The sequence below is a fragment of the Lycium ferocissimum genome, chromosome 3 (assembly GCF_029784015.1).
Source record: "Lycium ferocissimum isolate CSIRO_LF1 chromosome 3, AGI_CSIRO_Lferr_CH_V1, whole genome shotgun sequence".
NCBI classification, from domain to species: Eukaryota; Viridiplantae; Streptophyta; class Magnoliopsida; order Solanales; family Solanaceae; genus Lycium; species Lycium ferocissimum.
The window spans coordinates 65,822,610-65,840,381 of record NC_081344.1 but is presented as its reverse complement, the minus strand read 5'-3'; the positions used below and the strand labels follow the sequence as shown (position 1 = coordinate 65,840,381).

General features: G+C 34.2%; 2 protein-coding genes across 3 annotated transcripts; both read right to left on the bottom strand.

Moving 5' to 3' along the window:
* Window positions 1–8,386: 8,386 nt before the first annotated feature.
* Window positions 8,387–14,992, bottom strand: LOC132050440 (probable serine/threonine-protein kinase At1g01540). 2 transcript variants are annotated; one of them, XM_059441684.1, is made up of 3 exons: window positions 14,906–14,992; window positions 8,833–9,049; window positions 8,387–8,688 (listed from the first exon to the last, which is right to left on the bottom strand). In XM_059441684.1, the coding sequence occupies exons 2-3, from the start codon at window positions 9,035–9,037 to the stop codon at window positions 8,573–8,575; spliced, it is 321 nt and encodes a 106-aa protein (XP_059297667.1). In that variant the 5' UTR covers window positions 9,038–9,049; window positions 14,906–14,992; the 3' UTR covers window positions 8,387–8,572. The 2 variants fall into 2 exon arrangements, with proteins under 2 accessions (XP_059297667.1, XP_059297666.1); XM_059441683.1 differs by lacking the exon at window positions 14,906–14,992 and having other exon boundaries at window positions 8,833–9,115.
* LOC132049007 (receptor kinase-like protein Xa21) lies at window positions 12,577–15,463 on the bottom strand. The gene is made up of 6 exons (XM_059439685.1): window positions 15,409–15,463; window positions 14,906–15,049; window positions 14,481–14,759; window positions 13,755–14,338; window positions 13,069–13,651; window positions 12,577–12,926 (listed from the first exon to the last, which is right to left on the bottom strand). Exons 1-6 carry the CDS (start codon window positions 15,461–15,463, stop codon window positions 12,577–12,579), a joined length of 1,995 nt encoding a protein of 664 aa, XP_059295668.1.
* Between the last annotated feature and the right edge of the window lie 2,309 nt (window positions 15,464–17,772).

The window sequence follows — 17,772 nt, the reverse complement described above, 5'->3', positions numbered from 1 at the left end:
GTTTAAAGCAAGGATCGATTGTATGAGCCAAGGATTCGATCCACTCGCATATTGGCCGGAAGAGGATCTCAGCTGCTTTGTAAGATGTTATGAGGAGAAGAAATGTGTGATTTCGGTGCAAAGAAGAGCAACTTCATCGGTGCTAATATTAGAAACACTAGCAAGTGAAATATTGTGATGAAGCAAAATGAAAGCTGCTAGAGCAAAGAGAAGATTGCAACTTCTATCCATAACTTTATGACAAGTAGATTTCTCTTTATTACTTGTTGAGCTAAACAAGAATTGATATAGAATGCAAAGCAATGATCTTAGAAGATTTATTTAACCATTTCAAATCCATTGTATACTGTTTTTAGTCAGTCTCTGGAATTGTCTTTTAGCTAATAGTGTCAATTAACTTCTCGACAGGGGAAGTTGTTAAATGTATGGCATTATGCAAAACATTCTTCAAGTCTGAATAAACAAGTTAAAACTTTTCAAAAGTTTGGTTGGGTCGCACTGTAGTTAAAAGTGATTTGCATTTGCACTGTTAGGCACTATTTTTAAATTTACATATTTTTCTATGATCTTAGTTGGCTTATTGATAATATTAAACCGGGACAAAACCGGGACAAAACCGACCGAACTGAAATTCTAGATTTTTTCGCTGCGGTTTGTTCGATTTTTCCGTCGGACTTATAGTTTTTGAATTTTGTTCTTGGTTTTCTCAAGAAAAAACCTGATAAAACCGACTTCTCGAACTTATATATATGTATGTTATTTCTGATCTCATTTACCTCTTGGAGTTGTGGATGTTGCAATGCTTTTGTAGAATGCATCAACATGGGCTAAATTATTTAGAAATATTTCTTACGATCCAATAATCCTTTCTTGATTAGCCCACATCTGTTCTTGATTCCACCAGTGTGTTCGCGGTGATAAAATTCTTCAGCAAATCAAACAGAGTGGAAGTATTGTGATTATGCCAAATCATCAGTCAATTTAGGTAATTATTGGTTTATTATATTGATTGTTTTTCTTGTCACACGGACACACTGTTTTCCGCGGTTTGCAGTTCAATTTGCCCCAATTCTTTGATGATTTTAGGCATCCAATACCAGGAAATGAGAACAGAACAGAACAGAGTTCGCACTTAATTTAATCGTGAACTTGAAGGCTCACCACAAAAAATTTAGTTGATTTCAACCTAACATGACAAAATATTGGAAGTAGTACTAATCAGTCCGAAACACTACCCACAAAATATAATTTATCACTTAAGGAAGCAATAAGTACAAACATTTGTAGAGGAAAATTGTTGCCTGGTGCAACAAATTGTGCTGCTAATCTTCTTCATAGTGAAAGGCTTTTAATATAGGTTGGAGAAGGTCATTGCACAAGATATTAGATGCATTTCTTGGTGAAAATAAAATAGAAGCTTAGTGAGAATATTTACAATTTGGAAATTAAAGGCAATTGAACGATACAAACACAGTTACCACACCTTCAAAAAACCTATCATGAAAATGCCCAAAACCAAAAACCAAACCAGAATAAACCGAACCAAATTTCAAAAAAATCAAATCGAACCGAAATAAATTTGGTTTGGTTTCAGTTTTAACTTTTACCAAATCGAAAATCGAACCGAACTTTCTAAAACTGAACCGGCGGAATGCCCGCCCCTACTTGACAGTGGTCCTAGGCGAATGGAGTCTTTTATGTCAAAAAAAGTTACAGCATAATTGTGCATCACATGGCATGTTCTGCTGGTCTTTCCATTTGTTACTCCAAGATTGGAGGTGATGGAGGATGGACTAAGCAAAGACTCAAACAGAGTTGTAGGTAAAAGAGCAAAATGCACAAAAGTGGCAAGGCCTGGTTCGCAAATGAATTGCGTGGTACTAATATAAAAAATACATAATTATCAGTATATTTCGTGAAATTAGAGATTTTGTACGTGGCAAGTCCATAAAAAGGATTATGTTTAACATGTACATAAAAATAGGAAAAGAAACGATCTTGAGTATTTTAGTAAAAAGGTAATTATAAATGAAATGATTTATATGTGTGATTCAGTTGATTTATAAATTTAATTTTATATGGGTATGCATGATATTGTTTATTTCTTTTATCTTGACTAAATTTACAAAATAAGGAAACATTTTATATGTTCACAAATATTTTATTCGCGCGGAATTTTTAAATAATTAAATTACAAAAATCATCTCCATGTGCAGCCCATGTTGTCTGAAACACAAATGGGGGAGTACTAATTTGGTGTTAAAAATAATCATTACTATTTTCCTTGTTTGAAACACTAATTGGGGAGTACAAAGCAAAGATAGGTTTTTTCGAAAATTTAGGTTCTATTATGGAGTTGGAGCTCCACTGTTGATTTAAATGGAATGGGGAGGGTTTAATCCACGCCAGAGTCAATGTGGATGGCCATGTGGCAATTTTTTCCATGTAGGATTGCCCTGTCAGCATCCAACCGGGTCTGTTAAGAAGAGGGGTAGTGGTCTGCTGGAGTGACGGCGAGGGTATATTTGGTCTCAAAATCAAACGGAGTGTATATGTGGTCTATTTCGAATAGTTTTAGGGGTAATTTTGGCCCTTTTCCGTTTTTGAAATATAAGATAAATCTTTGTATTTTAGGGTGAAATCAAATACTTAAAATTCAACAGAGCAAGTCTTTTCTTTTTGAGAAATAATTGAAACGACAAAATTATTTACCATGAGAGAATTACCCCTTCCTTTATTTTATGGATATGAATTTTATCAAATTTATCAATTAGTAATAGTAATGTCAGTACGAGCCCAAACTTACAAATAAATGAAGAAATGTCTTAAGTACCAAGTTAAAATTATAGTATATAACAACTTATGGACAATGAATTCTATTCCCTTTATGAGATGTGCCAAAAAAAAATCAAATTGGAAGTCCTTTCTTTCAGCTAACTTGTGTGTTGCATTACACGTTACACATCCTTTTCCCACTCAAAAATAAGCGAGTAGTCCTTGACGTTTTCCCGAATTATCCTTAAATCGCGCTTAGATGGATACTTTTTCCTGAAATGTAAAAGAAATCTTTGTATTTTAGAGGTGAAATCAAATACTTGAAATTCAATAGGTCGTGTCTTCTTCTTGAAAAATAATCGGAATGCCGGAAATTTTTACCATGAGTACTGTCAGTACTTTGAAGTGAATATACAGTCAGTATATTCTCTATAACGACCAAGATATAACAAACCTACTCTATAGCAACTCACTTTTTTTAACCGATTTTTTATGTTATATTTCTACTCTATAACAACATTTCACCAATAACGATCAAACTTCAACTTTTATAACAAGACGCTGTTCTTTGTAAACTACCCTTCAGATACTTAATTTATCTTCTTTTTTTAGTAATATAATAATAAATCATCTTTAAAAAATAGAATATCTATGATTATCAATAATAAGTGTAGAGATTTTGACAAAATAGTTGATCATTTAGTACACTATTATAACAAAAAAAATATTATATGAATATGCAGTCAAACCTCTCTATAACAACATCGTTGGGTCAAATTTTTAACCGTTATAGAGAATGGTATTACATTATACACCTATAACACCGCCATTTAAATAATATTTAGCTGTTATAGGCAAAAAAGATGCATAAAATCTAATTTTCATTTTTAATTGCCAAATTCTAAGCTTAATCACACTTTGTACAATGAAGGAAATCATTTAATGATGAAAATATATATATATATTCATATAATATTTTTTTGTTGTAATAGTGTATTAAATGATCAAATATTTTGTCAAAATCTCTACACTTATTATTGGTAATCATAGATATTCTATTTTTTAAAGATGATTTATTATATTACCAAAAAAAGAAGATAATTGTTATATGGGGGGTAAGTTTACAAAAAAGATCGTTATAGAGTTGTTGTTCTTGTTATAGGTAAAATGTTATTATAGAAGTAAAATATAACATAAAAAATCGGTTCCGAAAAAAGTTAGCTGCTATAGAGAGGTGTTGTTATATACGGGTCTTAGTTATAGAGAGGTCTGACTGTATATATTTTCATCATTAAATGATTTTCCTTTGTTGTACAAAGCGTGATTAAGCTTAGAATTTGGCAATTAAATATGAAAATTAGATTTTATGCATCTTTTTTGCCTATAACAGCTAAATATTATTTAAATGGCAATGCTGTTATAGGTGTATAACAGTCATTCTCTATAACAGCTGAATAATTTCGGACCCAACGATGTTGTTATAGAGAGTTTTGACTGTATATAGATTGAAATATACTATGAAAGCCTAATTTTATCATTTCTAATAAACTGATAAAATTTTGAATATCATTCAGAGAGGAATCAAAAAAGATGGGTAAGTACACCATTTACAAAAGGAGAATAATTTCCTAAAGTTCTAAAATGAAGAGATTTCTGCTGATTCATTTCTAGATCTAGATATATTCAACAGCTTTTTGATTTCGTATCGGCTACTCGAATTAAGACATGGATTCAAGATTTGTAGTAAGTGTGTTCATATTCAACTAACAGGAACAAGGGCAACAGAATTTTCTCATTGATTTATAGGAAGAACAAACAGAATTGCACTTGAGAAAAATGACTCTACACTAAGAAACATGAATCTATACTAAGGTAAAAATAGGCAATCGGTAACTAGTTTCTAAAACCACATTCTTAGTTACAGATTGCCTGGTTATAGGTTTCTTTTGCCACCACTAGCCAGATGGTATGGCATCACCACTGTTCCCTAGGCAAAAAAAGAAAAAAAAGTATCGTTTTTATAGCCTATGGTCACTAGTATGTATAAGCACAATCAATGATACGGTGCAATTTAGTACAATAACAACAATTATACCTCAATCCAACAGATTGGGGTCGGCTACAAGAAGCAACGCTGTCCACGTCCCTCCATGTAAGACCGTCTCAATCCAATAATGTCTTAGAAACCAAGCAACTTTGTAAATAAGCAAAAACTTAAAGGGTGCAAGATGAACACTTGCATACCATGATGATCAAATATCTATATGGCGATTGGCACCGCCACTGGTCCTAATATTTAAGCAACTCAAATTAAAGGAAGGCATACCTCATCATTACTGACAATTACAGTGCGCTTCTCACTAACAGTTGGCACCTTCAATTGATTGTGTAGAGCTATGCTCGAGGTAGGGGGGAAAAAGGAGGAGTTAGAAGCTTCAATGGTCACTCAACATTGTCTTTAAGTTGCTTTTTCACTCTAAATTTTTATATATTTGTATGTTCATTATAATTATGTATTAATGATGAATAATATTCTAAAATTTAGTATTTTATGCAATTAATTATGATGCATTGGATCCTAAATAAATTTACATATTAAGATTAATTTTTAAAAAATATTTTTTTTAAAATTAATATCTACCACGTCATTAAATAGGTACCGAAAATTATATTTCCGGCTAAAATGACCATTGAAGCTAACTAGTAAAAGTTGAGTGACTTTTGGAAGATAAACCAAAGTTGAGTGACTAATTACCCAAAGTTGAGTGATCATTCAAACTTCTAACTCAAAGTTGAGTGACTTTTGGAAGACAAAACAAAGTTGAGTGACTATGGTGGCAATTTACCCACAGTTGAGTGAACATCCAAGCTTCTAACTCGAAAAAGGAGAGACTAGAAAATTATCCATTTTCATAAATGTTGCTGGCCCTTTCAAGTATCCTTTCCTGTTAACAGTTTCTCCTGTTGGAGACTTTGGGTCCAAAATGACAGCTACATTTCTTGCTTCTTCCTCAGAAATTTAGTATGAATGCCTAATTTTATCAATTCTAATAAACTCATCAAATTTTGAATTTAGTCAAAAAATTGGTAAGCACATTTATTTCTGATTCATTGAAGCCCGTCTCAATCCAATAATGTCTACAAACCAATCAAATTTGTATATAAGCAAAAACTTATGGGGTGCAAGATGCACTTCATACTATGATGATCAATAGCTATATGGCGAAAAAGGAGGAGTTAGAAGGGTCACTCAACTTTGGTTTGTCTTCCAAAAGTCACTTAACTTTGCAGAATCTTTCTTCTTTGTGCTTAGCTGATTTAACATGTTTAGAAGGTGTCAACCTTCCCTACCGGCCATTCTTTTCTCCCTTTCCTTTTTTTTATTTTTTTTTATTTTTTATAACGTCTCAATCCTAAGCAAGAGGGATCAACTACATGAATCTTCAATATCCATATTGCTCTATTTGTGGTCATCTATGTCCAGTATTATAAGACTAAATTAAAAATAACAATAAGAAAGTTTAGAGTTTCTCTGTAGTTTCTATTGGCACATAAATCTTTGACAAGAGTTGAAGACTCCTAGAAAGCAATGAGCCTTGAGTAAAGGTACCATGATAAAAACTTAATCCTAACTAATGATGTCGCTTGTATAAATTTCTTTCCATTTTCTATTATTCAATTTGAGACTGTAGTGGTGGAGGAAGGGTTGCCTTCAAATGACCCTGCTTCAGATGCTTAAAAAATAAAGGGAGATATTCTTCCAGAGGACCCTCCTCATATGCTTAAAAAATTACAAAATATATATTCCTGGATGTTCCAAAGACCATTAAAATCATGGATCCACCTCTAATCCTAATATTCAAGCAACAGAAACTAAAGGAAGCATAACTCATCCTTTCCGACGATTACAGTGCGCTCCTTCAAGTCACTGGTTGACACCTTCAATTGATTAATAAGAGCTATGCTTGTGAATACAATTTTGAGAGAGTAGTCTATTTTTGCACTCTTCTGATTTAATATAGTTTCGTGAACTCAAAGTATCAGCAACTTTTACAAATTGTCTATGCAATCAAGTTTTGAGTTGCGACATAGAAGCTTTACAACAGCCCCTTTAATGCTAGGAAACTGAAAAGGAGGTCTACGAGCTCCAACCCGGCTTCTGCATACAAAACTTTTTACTTACTTTTGCTAACTATAATCTTCATGCTCATACTGTTTGAGTTCTGAGGCATGGCCACTTGGCTGTTGGATCATCTGTAAATTTTGATATATCTTTTACCCAGTTTTCCTTGCTAAACAGTACCATATTTGTCAAACGTGTCGAAGTGTCATGGAGAGCAATGAGAATTTCAGCAGTTGTAGTTTTAGTACCTAAATCAGGTTATACAACAAGCAAGTTAACTCAAGAATCAAGAAGTAACTCTTGATATTGTTCGACAAAATGTATGACGCGTAGCAGATTTCTGGAAGAAAAGTAAAATAAAGACAGATTTCACGGAAAAGTAGAAACAGAGATAGATCAGAGATCATAGATGGTTACACAGGGCTCTGATTCCATGATATAGAACTATGTGCTCGGACTCTTCAAAAATGTTAACGGATGAGTATCGCATCCTTCAAAAGTAGTGCATTTTTTATTGCTTTGAATTCCTTTTATGCAGGCGATTGTATAGCAGCCTTGATGATAGTCAGTGCACTTCCACACTTTTTTGTCCCGAAGAATGAAAGTTACCCCTCTTTAACCACTTAGTTTATGTGCCAAACTTGCCGAAAAAGACTCCATTTTTATCTCCTGGAGGCAAACAATACCAGCCTTCCACTTATGAACTAGTGAAGCTAGAGTGCTTCTTTAATTCTTGTCGTTTAGACCCCTGATTTTCCATGAGCGGATTTTTACTTTCATCTGGACAAGGTTTTACAGTGCCTGCCCCTGTAACTTTTTCTGCCCCCCATCATAGTTTATTACACAAATTAAATTTTGTGCTTCTGCTTCCCCCTTCTTCCCTTTCTTATTGCTAGAGTATATTGACACCTTTTTTCCATTCTCAGTATTAAATTTAGAAGTTGATGCTTATGCTTGAGAAAATATCGTTACTAGTAGATTTTCTTTTTCAATTTTATGTGATTCTCTTGTTTTTAACTTTTGTTCCTATTTTATTAAGAGAAGCTGTAATTCTAAGTTCTGAAGTCTTAACCATTCTCTTGTTGTCTTGGACATTCTTAAAATATAGCTCTCATCAATTTTCGCTGCAATTGTGAGTCCATGAGTACCCTGCATTGGGTTTCCTTTGAATTGGAGTAAATATTGCTTGAAACTGCTATAGTTCTTCTTTTGACATCAAACCTGAAATCCGTGAAAAATGTTTCCATAAGAGGACCTATTGAGAGCTATAGCCTGATAACTGGAAATATTGTTTCTTTCGAAAATTCAGGTCCATCGAGATATGAACGTGATTCCTATAACCGTGATTAAACACACTTTAATACTTGCAAAAAATTGAAAGCTTAACATAGCAGGCATAAGGTAATCAAATAACATACAAGAGTGGACGGTCCGATTCCACCTAGCGCCGACTACTAACCAGCTGGAGCCTAATCTTTTTGAGTGTTGAAAGAGCCTCTTCCATGGTAATTCTTGCATTAGGTGTCACTAAAGTGCAACTCAAAGCTAATTCCATGATAGATACCAGACATTGTATCTTTGCATCGATTTGTTCATCCCTGGCTCGTATCAAATTAGAATCCACCACCTTATGAATTCCACTTGGGAAGGAATCACTAATCCAACGTTGTATGCTCAGTTCTCCAAGAATATTTCATCACTTGGTCTCATTCTTGAAAACGTCTCCATCATCAGAATGCCAAAACTGTAAACGTCACAGCTTGTGGATACTATTCCATCTTGTCCATACTCTGCAATCACAATCAGAAATGATCTTAGAAACTTCCTAGTTAAAATGGAATATGCCAAAACAGAGAGTATCAATCCATATCTAGGGGAAAGAATTGTTTTGATTATTTAACGATATAAGAAAACTCCAAAAAATTCTAATTTACCTGGAGCAATATATCCAATGGTTGCAACTGTCCTTGTTTGAACAAAAGCCTCCCGCGTACCTAACAATTTTGCAATGCCAAAATCACTAACATGACCAATCATTTCTTGATCTAGCAAGACATTGCTTGGCTTCAAGTCACAATGCACCACATGTGTTGAATAGCCATTGTGGAGATAGTCCATTGCAGATGCAACATCTATCATTATATCTAATCTCTGCAATAAGTTCAAGAACAAGTTGTGAGAGTATAACCATTTATCAAGTGTCCTATTGGGCATGTATTCCAAAGACTAGGGCCTTAAAATCGGGGTTGAGATGACTTGTTCGACTTTGTCGATTTTTGTGCGAAGGTTTCATAGTATCTCACATTCTGTTTCAAAACTTTTGAATGCACCTTCCAATTGCACATTGAAGACCTTTGCTGCCAAAAGTGTACCATCCTTAAGTATCTCTTTGTAGACCATCTTTGAAACTCCCTTTACCTAGCAAGTTGCTTTCATTGAATCCTTCTGTTGCTTGTTCAAGTTCATAATAAGAAATTCTTTCATGGCCTTTTACTAGAGACACATCTGCTTGACTTGCATTCTTCTTTGCCTTTCTCAATCTTAACACCACATATGTAACAGCCAACGCGGAGACTGATCCAATCCCTAATAGAATATATAAACTTGTAAGTAGTAATCTTTTTCTTCTGGACTTCTTTGTAGATTTGGTTAAGCATGGTTTCACATCAAACCGGGAGTCACCACAGAGCGCATAATTTCTAACATTCATGAATCAGTAGATTAACGTATTAGGGAATACATGAATTGGTGGTAAATTCTAGATTAGTTTAGTGAATTCTTATTCATGTGTGTTTCTAGGGGTGTTCTTGGAAAACTAGAAAACCAAATCAAACTGAAGAAAAAAACCGACATGTTTTTGGTTTGGTTTTGGTTTTAATTTTAAAAACCGACACAATTAGGTTTCTTTCTTAATTATCAGACACGCTAGTATTTCTATCTTAAAGATTTATCCCCGAATGGGAGAGTCAAACTTGGACACTCAAGTCAGTAATATGCTTTTGGAGAATAAAGAAGGGAAGAAATACATTCATGTTCAGCCAAAACAAAAACTAATACTCCGTATTGAACAGACGTCCCCTTAAAAATTATTATATGGTAGTGTATAAACTGTTGGCAGTCTCTTCTAATTAAAGATACGAAAATATGAAAATAGGATCACCGTTATCCTATGTGGTACATAAATAAGATTTAACACACGGTCCCCGGACCTAATCCAAGAACGGTTTAGTGCCTAACACAAATGACCCACACAGGATGACCCCCAGCCTACAACCCTGCCTATGGGTTAACTTGCTGCCAACCGAGTCATAACTTACGGCTCCGAGCTATGTAGAATACAGGCCATGCCACGGCCTTGGCTGCCACGCCACGACCTTCTAAAGGAATAGAACGCACGTTCAACAACTTCCACAATAACTTCCGCGAAGATCAGGGAGAGAATATCGGCCCCAAACAAGATCATTTTCGTTTCGTTATACAAAGCTTTAGAATCCACTGTTTTGGAAGTGACCAAAAGCTACGCACACATAACATAGCAAGAATTTAAAAAGTATTGTTCTTCTACCAAAAAGGAACAAAAAATACAACTATACAATCTTGATGAGTCATAGCATTTCATAAGTTTTGATGATTGACAAACGATTTAGGGATCAGGTCCTCTATCAGGTCCCACAAGAGTAATGCACAGTACTTAACAAAAGTAAAGTTGCTACACTATTCACGCTAGAATCGCAGCACAATTTCGTATGCATAATGGAAACTAAAAGCCCTTGAGAAATACTTATTCATGGTCACATGTTTCTCACATGTTCTCTATTTGGTCTCATTTATACAACACGTTGGGCATTAGTTGACCTAACACTTGAAAATCCAAACAGACATATTTGTCTCAAATCAGCAGCCACCCCTATCAAGATGCGCTCAAGAACAAGCCTCAACGAGCCAAAGGACCAGATCCCTGAATTGAAGATGTTTTAAGTCCTTAGGTTGTTGAGTCTTTGTTTCTGTGTTCTATAAATTGTAAACCTACATTCCTTTGAGAAGGGCTGTTTGTAGGTATTTTCTTGTTCTTTGTTTTCAAACAGTGTGTTAACATTTTGGCTAGAGTTAGCCGTGGTGGTTGAATTCTCAAGGGCTGCTTGTAAGAAGTCTATCTTCACAAGCTTTTGAGTCGTACACTAGACTAGAGTTAGTCTAGGTGTATTAGTAAGTGGGTGGCTAGATTTAGTCACGGTGTTGAATTCTCAAAGGGTGCCTTTGAGTGGCACACTTGTCTAGAAATAGGCAAGGTGTACTAGTTGCTCAGCCTAGAGGAGTAAAAAGGGGTGAAGGTTGCGGAGTTGGTTGTGAGGGGAGATTAGTAGTCTAGATTCACCTACAATAGAGGTATTGTGAGGGGTAGAATTAGGAACTATTTCCGAGGACAAAAACTTGTAATCTTGCACTTTGCTTAATCTAGTGAAATTGAAATCCTAATAGTGTAGGTCGTGATTTTTAATCCCTTGAGCAAGGAGTTTTCCACGCAAAACATCTTGTCTTATTTACCTTTCCGCACTTAACTGTTAAACAGTTTAGGGACCTGATCCCCTAGACTGTTTTGGTGGACACATCGGTTCTATCAAATCTGCTTAGCCCTTTGTTATGAATATTGGTGCAGACTACAGAACCATCTCTGTTGGGGGTTGAAATGAAATAATTGGGGAAATCTCTATCATTAACATTTGCCTCAAAGGAGTGGAACTCATGGCTAATTTAACCGATTTTGTGCTAAAGATCGAAAAGCATTGATCACCAATAATGTTCATCCCCATAACAGAAAACATTAAAAAAAAAAAAAAAATTATGTGCCTTGTGAGTCGCATTCTTTGTCTTAAAATTCTATATGTTGGATAGCTTAGAACATATATCAAATATTTCAAAATATGTTAAATAATTTGAAAACTGAGTCTACTTAGGATTTTAATTCGATGTTTAGGCCGAACCTTTACAATTGGTATTTAAGAAATGTAAACAAAATTCTGTACAAGGGCTAGAATTCTCTTAAGTCGTAAAGCTAATTAGGAAACTAGTCTGGAATTTCAATGGAATGGAATATTTTACAATGGTCTTTAGTGCATTATGAACTTGATGGTTTGTGTAATTCAATAACAGCATAGTACAGACATTTTTTGGGCGCAAAAACGTCCTTTGAATTAATTCTTATAGAATCATTCAACACAGCGGCTTATGAACTTAACAAATTATATGTACCAATTTTTTTCCTTTTCGTTTACAAGATATGCTATTTAAAGATATTTAGAAAAGAGTCAGTTATGACGATGTGAATTTAAAAATCCTATGCATGCAGTGATGGTGACCTTTATATTTTCTACATAAAAGTTGTTTTTCTAGGAACCATGAATGTCCAGTTGTTGAGGGGGGATTGACAGATCATGTCCATTCTCATAGTTCTCACTTATATCACTCTGATCCAACAGATGATTGGCTTAGTCATTGGCAACATAACAACCATATACTTCTCAGTTTCAACTTCCATATATCATCAGGACTACATGTATAAAGAAACGAGTTCCTATAACCGTGATTAAACACACTTAAATAATTGTGCAAAATTGAAAGTTTAATGTAACTAGTATAGGTAATCAAATAACATACAAGAGTAGACAGTCTCATTCCATCTAGTGCCGACTACTAACAAACTGGAACCTAATCTTCTTAAGTGTTGAAAGAGAATCTTTCATGCTAATTCTTGCATTTGGTGTCGCTAAAGTGCAGCTCAAAGCTAATTCCATGATAGATGACAAACATTGCATCTTTGCGTCGATTTGTTCATCCCATGGCTGTACCAAATTAGAATCCACCACGTTATGAATTTCACTTGGGAAGGAATCACTAACCCAACGTTGTATGCTCAAGTCTCCAGTAAATATTTCATCACTTGGTTTTGTTCTTGTGAATGTCTCCATCATCAGGATGCCAAAACTATAAACATCGCAGCTCATCGATACTATTCCATCTTGTCCATACTCTGCAATCATGGTGAAAAATGATCAGAAGACCTTCCTAGTTATCGTGGAATATGCTAAAACTAATAGAATCAATCTATATGTAGGGAAAAGAATTATTTGAGTATTTAAAAAATATGAAAACTTTTAAAATTTCTAATATACCTGGAGCAATATATCCAATAGTTGCAATTGTCCTTGTTTGAACAAAATCCTTCCCTGTACCTAACAATTTTGCAATGCCAAAATCACTGACATGACCAACCATTTCTTGATCTAGCAAGACATTGTTTGGCTTCAAGTCAGAATGCACCACAGGTATTGAACAACCATTATGGAGATAGTCCATTGCTGATCCAACATCTATCATTATATCTAATCTCTGCAATAAATTCATGAACAAGTTGTGAGAGTATAACCATTTATCAAGTGTCCCATTGGGCATGTATTCCAACGCTAGGGCCTTAAAATCAGGGTTGGAGCAGCTTGTTATGACTTTGATCAGATTTCTGTGGCGAAGGTTTCGAAGTATCTCACATTCTGTGTCAAAATTGTTGAATGCACCCTCCAATTGCACATTGAAGACCTTTACTGCGAAAAGGGTACCATCCTTAAGTATCCCTTTGTAGACCATGCTGAAACTCCCATTACCAAGCAAGTTGCTTTCATCGAATCCGTTTGTTGCCTGTTCCAGTTCATAATAGGAAATTCTTTCGTGCCCTTTTACAAAGACACATCTCCGTTTGACCTATATTCTTCTTCGTCCTTCGCAATCTTAAAAATACATATGTGAGGGCTAGTACAAGAAATAACAGACCTACTCCCAAAATGATGTACGAAACCAAGAATGCCTTTTTCCTCATGGAAGATTGGATGACACATGGTTTCACGTTAAACCGGGAGTCACCACAGAGTGCATCATTGGACAAGAAAGATTGACTTGTGGTATTTGCAAAATAACCACCAGTGGGAATCTCTCCACTAAGTTTATTGAATGAGAAGTTCAGGTATTTGAGATACACAAGAGCTTCTAAAGATTTTGGAATTTCACCACTAAGATTGTTATAGCACAAATCCAAGAATTCCAACGCCAACATTTTGCCAAATGAATTTGGAATAGGCCCATCTAATCTATTATGTGCCAAAGAAAGATTAATCAATTTGTCTAGACCCCCTAGAGTGCTAGGAATGTTTCCAGAAAATTTATTTTTTGACAAATCAATGAGTATTGCAGCCTTTAAATTTCCAATCTCCTGGGGGATTTTCCCACTCAAAAAATTGGATGAAACATCGAATTCTATGAGATCTTGAAGGCTCCCCAAGCTTGCAGGTAACCTTGAATTCAGCCTGTTGTAAGCTAGAAAAAGATACCTTAAGCTGGTAACATTCCCTAAGCATGGTGGCACGGAACCAGAAAACTGATTTCCTGACAAGCCTAATGCACCAAGATTCTCTAACTTGCAGATAACATCTGGTATGGTTCCTTCTATCTTGTTGCTATCTAGGTAAAGTTCTTGAAGGCTAAACATGCCATGATGCTTTTGGAATATGTCCAGTTAACTCATTGTTAAACAAACTCATCCTTGTTAGACCAGTAAGATTGCCAATATCTTGAGGAATGATGCCCTTAAGTTTACAATGGTTTCCTTCAAATGATTGTAAAGAGTCAGATAAATTACCAACAGATGCAGGCAAAACACCATCCAATGGATTATCATCAAACGTTAGTGATCTTAGATTCCTACAGTTTGTTAATGATGTTAGGAAGCTCAATGTTGAATCGCTGAAGAAATGATTCATGCCCAAGTTCAGATACTCAAGGTATTCTAAGTTACCAAGTGAATTAGGAATCGGACCTGTGAAACTGTTGTATGGGAGATCAAGTATTCTGAGTTAAGAATAATTTGAGATTGAAGCAGAGATAAAACCACTAAGATTATTTACTGCACAAAAAATACTTCTAGGTTGGGCATTCCACGACCTAAATCTGAAGGTAGAGTACCTGAAAACTTGTTGAATGAAAGTGCTAATATCTGCAGTGTTGACACGTTGAAAATGCTTGGAGGGATGGAACCAGTTAACTCATTCTGAAAGCAATTCAGTCTCTGTAATTTCTTAAGATTACCGAGCTCCACTGGTATCTCTCCTGTCAATTTGAGGAAATGTATAAGTACCAGATGGACCAGGCAGTGTTTCCAAAAGAAGACTAGAACTAAGCAAGCTACAATAACCCAGAGTTGTGTTATAATATCCCCATGGTTCTTCGTCACTCATGAACAAATTATCGAAATGAATATGTTATACAACTCCATCTGAACTATTGAAGTGAATATGTTATACAACTCCATCTATACTATTGAAAATTACTAAATCAATATATCAATCAATCTAACTATGCATAAAATTAGTTTGGATCAACAATATAAATCTCCTTAATCATTTCATTTTATTCAATTATTTTATTAGATTATCTATGCTAGCAGTTAACGTACCACTGCCAGTTACTTTTTACGAGTGCTTTGGTAATCTGATAGCCTTTTCTTTCATCAGCTCCAACCATTTGTTTATACAGTGTAGAAATGAAAAAAAGCAACTTTTTTCCAATGAGTAGAAAAGGAAAAGTTCTCAATAGTTTTAGGCGAACTCAACATAATTAGTTAATGAGAAATCATGTAAAAACTGGACCATTTATGAAACATAAATACATCAAGAATGTCCTTTATAAGAAAGTCTTAAGCAAGATCCATTCGTATCACATGCTTTTCTTTTACTTCTATTATTTGAAAAGTTTATACTAATTAGCATGTCCAAAAACTAGTATTATGAAAAAAGGTAAGTATTTACTCTGAAATATTAAAAGTAAACTTTTAAAAACACGTTAACTTAAGAATGTGGAAGGAGCCAAAAGTAAAATAGTTGCAAACTGTGCTGATAATGGGAGAACAGAGCCCTCATTCCTTAAAAATTTGTTGTATGTCTAAACGCTCCTTTCGCACTTTACACCCCACATTTTCTCGTTTTCTTTTTCCTTCTCATTTTAACAAGGGAAAAAGCTCAAATAGGCCATCGAACTATCTGAAATGGTGTATTTATGTCACTTGTTAATAGTTGAGCTCATTTATGCCATCGCCCTTACCAAAGCGGCCCATCCATGCCACTTACCGTTAACAACTCGAATGTCTGGTTTTAAAATACCAGATTTTAATGTGGCCTCCAATTAGAGGTCCATGCAACCAACTTAAACCAGCCCAAATAAAATTATAACCCATCCCAATAAATAAAGTAAAACTTACACAAATAGCTACCTTTTAATAGCTTCTAACTAGTTATAGCTATAAGTTGAAGATTTACAATTCATATTTTTGCACGTATTTCGGTTGTATCGCATTTTTGAAATACGTTGAAATATAGCGAAATACGAGTAGAAATACAAAACACGTTAGAGTAAATTTAGACTCTATTTTTGGAACATTTTTTTTTTTAAATTCTAAGAGAAAAAAATAGTCTATATTTCGGGAACATAATATTCTTTTCCTTTTTAAATAGTAAGTCAAATTAAATCAATCATATTTCACATAAATCATCAAGAGTAAAATCGTGCCTTATTTATGGAACATTTTAAAAAAAATATATTATGGGATTCAATTTAAACCTTCCCATAAATCATGCATAACTGCTGTTCTTCCATAAAAGCTTACGTATCTCTCTCAACTTTTATCATTGAAAAATATACATTGAAATATAATGAAATATGGTTGATTGTTTAAGATATATAAAAATGTAGTATGCGTATATACAATCAATACAATGAAATATAATGTAAACTCATTTCATAAATTAGAAATACAAAATGCGTAAATACATCAAAATACAAAATAAGACAAAAATCGCAAAAACAAAGTGTAGTAAAAATCGCTTCCTATATTTGAAACATTCACTATATTTACACCAAAAAAATATAAATACATTGAAATAAATAAATAATATACTAAAATATACCGTTTGTTAATACACGTAAATACATTGAAATATATACCGAAACATTTTTTATCAAATACTCTCTCGTGTAGAAAGTATTTAAAACTCACAACTCTCATCAATGGTGCTCTCATGGGAAAGAAGCGTGTCGTCTCGTATTGCTACAAAAAGAACGTTATCCAGAGATAAAGACTTTCCATTGGACTAGTTAGAGGCGTGGGATGACTTCGAGTGGGATGTAAATTATGATAATCAGATCTACTAAGTCCATTAATCGTTTTGAACTCAAATTTACCTCAAACTTTTCCCAACAATCTCTAGATCTTTCTATCTTTGATAGAAGTCTAGCAACTAGAACAACAAAAGAGGGAAGGCCTTGGCACTTTTCTCGCGTATTATGTATCCAATTTCAATTAGTTCTTCTAACGACAACTTTCTTTCTAATATCTTCAACCGGAGTTAATTCCAACATTCTTCTTTGAGAGGAATCAAGGAGATTAACGCCATCGCTATTAACTTGTGAAGCCGCGTCTTGGAGCCTCGCTGGGTGAAGAGAGGGGTGAGGGAGAAAATAACTGCAGAGTGATAGAAATCAATTTAAAAGACTAGAGATGCAATGAGAGAGAAAGAGAAAAGGTAGGAAGAAAATAAATTTGATAGTGAGAGTAAAAATATTCTTGAAAAAAAAAGATTGTGGGTAAGTGGGAGAAAGATACTTATTTTAGGGAAATACATAAAAGAGTTACAAAAACAAACATGTATTGCACTGATAAATAATTAAGCCTACCAAATATAATTTTTAAAAAAAATAAAATTTTTACTAATAAATAAATCTTTGAAATTTTAATTTTTGTAAAAATTTAAACCCCCAAACCCAATCTTAATTTAAAA

Coding starts and splice junctions, on each gene's coding strand:
- LOC132050440 (XM_059441683.1), bottom strand. CDS start 9,112: ATGCCCAATAGGACACTTGATAAATGGTTATACTCTCACAACTTGTTC. Junction 8,689..8,832: donor CATTGGATATATTGCTCCAG/GTAAATTAGAAT, acceptor TTGTGATTGCAG/AGTATGGACAAGATGGAATA.
- LOC132049007 (XM_059439685.1), bottom strand. CDS start 15,463: ATGGTTGGAGCTGATGAAAGAAAAGGCTATCAGATTACCAAAGCACTC. Junction 14,339..14,480: donor TACTGGTCTAACAAGGATGA/GTTTGTTTAACA, acceptor TTGGTGCATTAG/GCTTGTCAGGAAATCAGTTT. Junction 13,652..13,754: donor AATCTTCCATGAGGAAAAAG/GCATTCTTGGTT, acceptor AGAAGAATATAG/GTCAAACGGAGATGTGTCTT.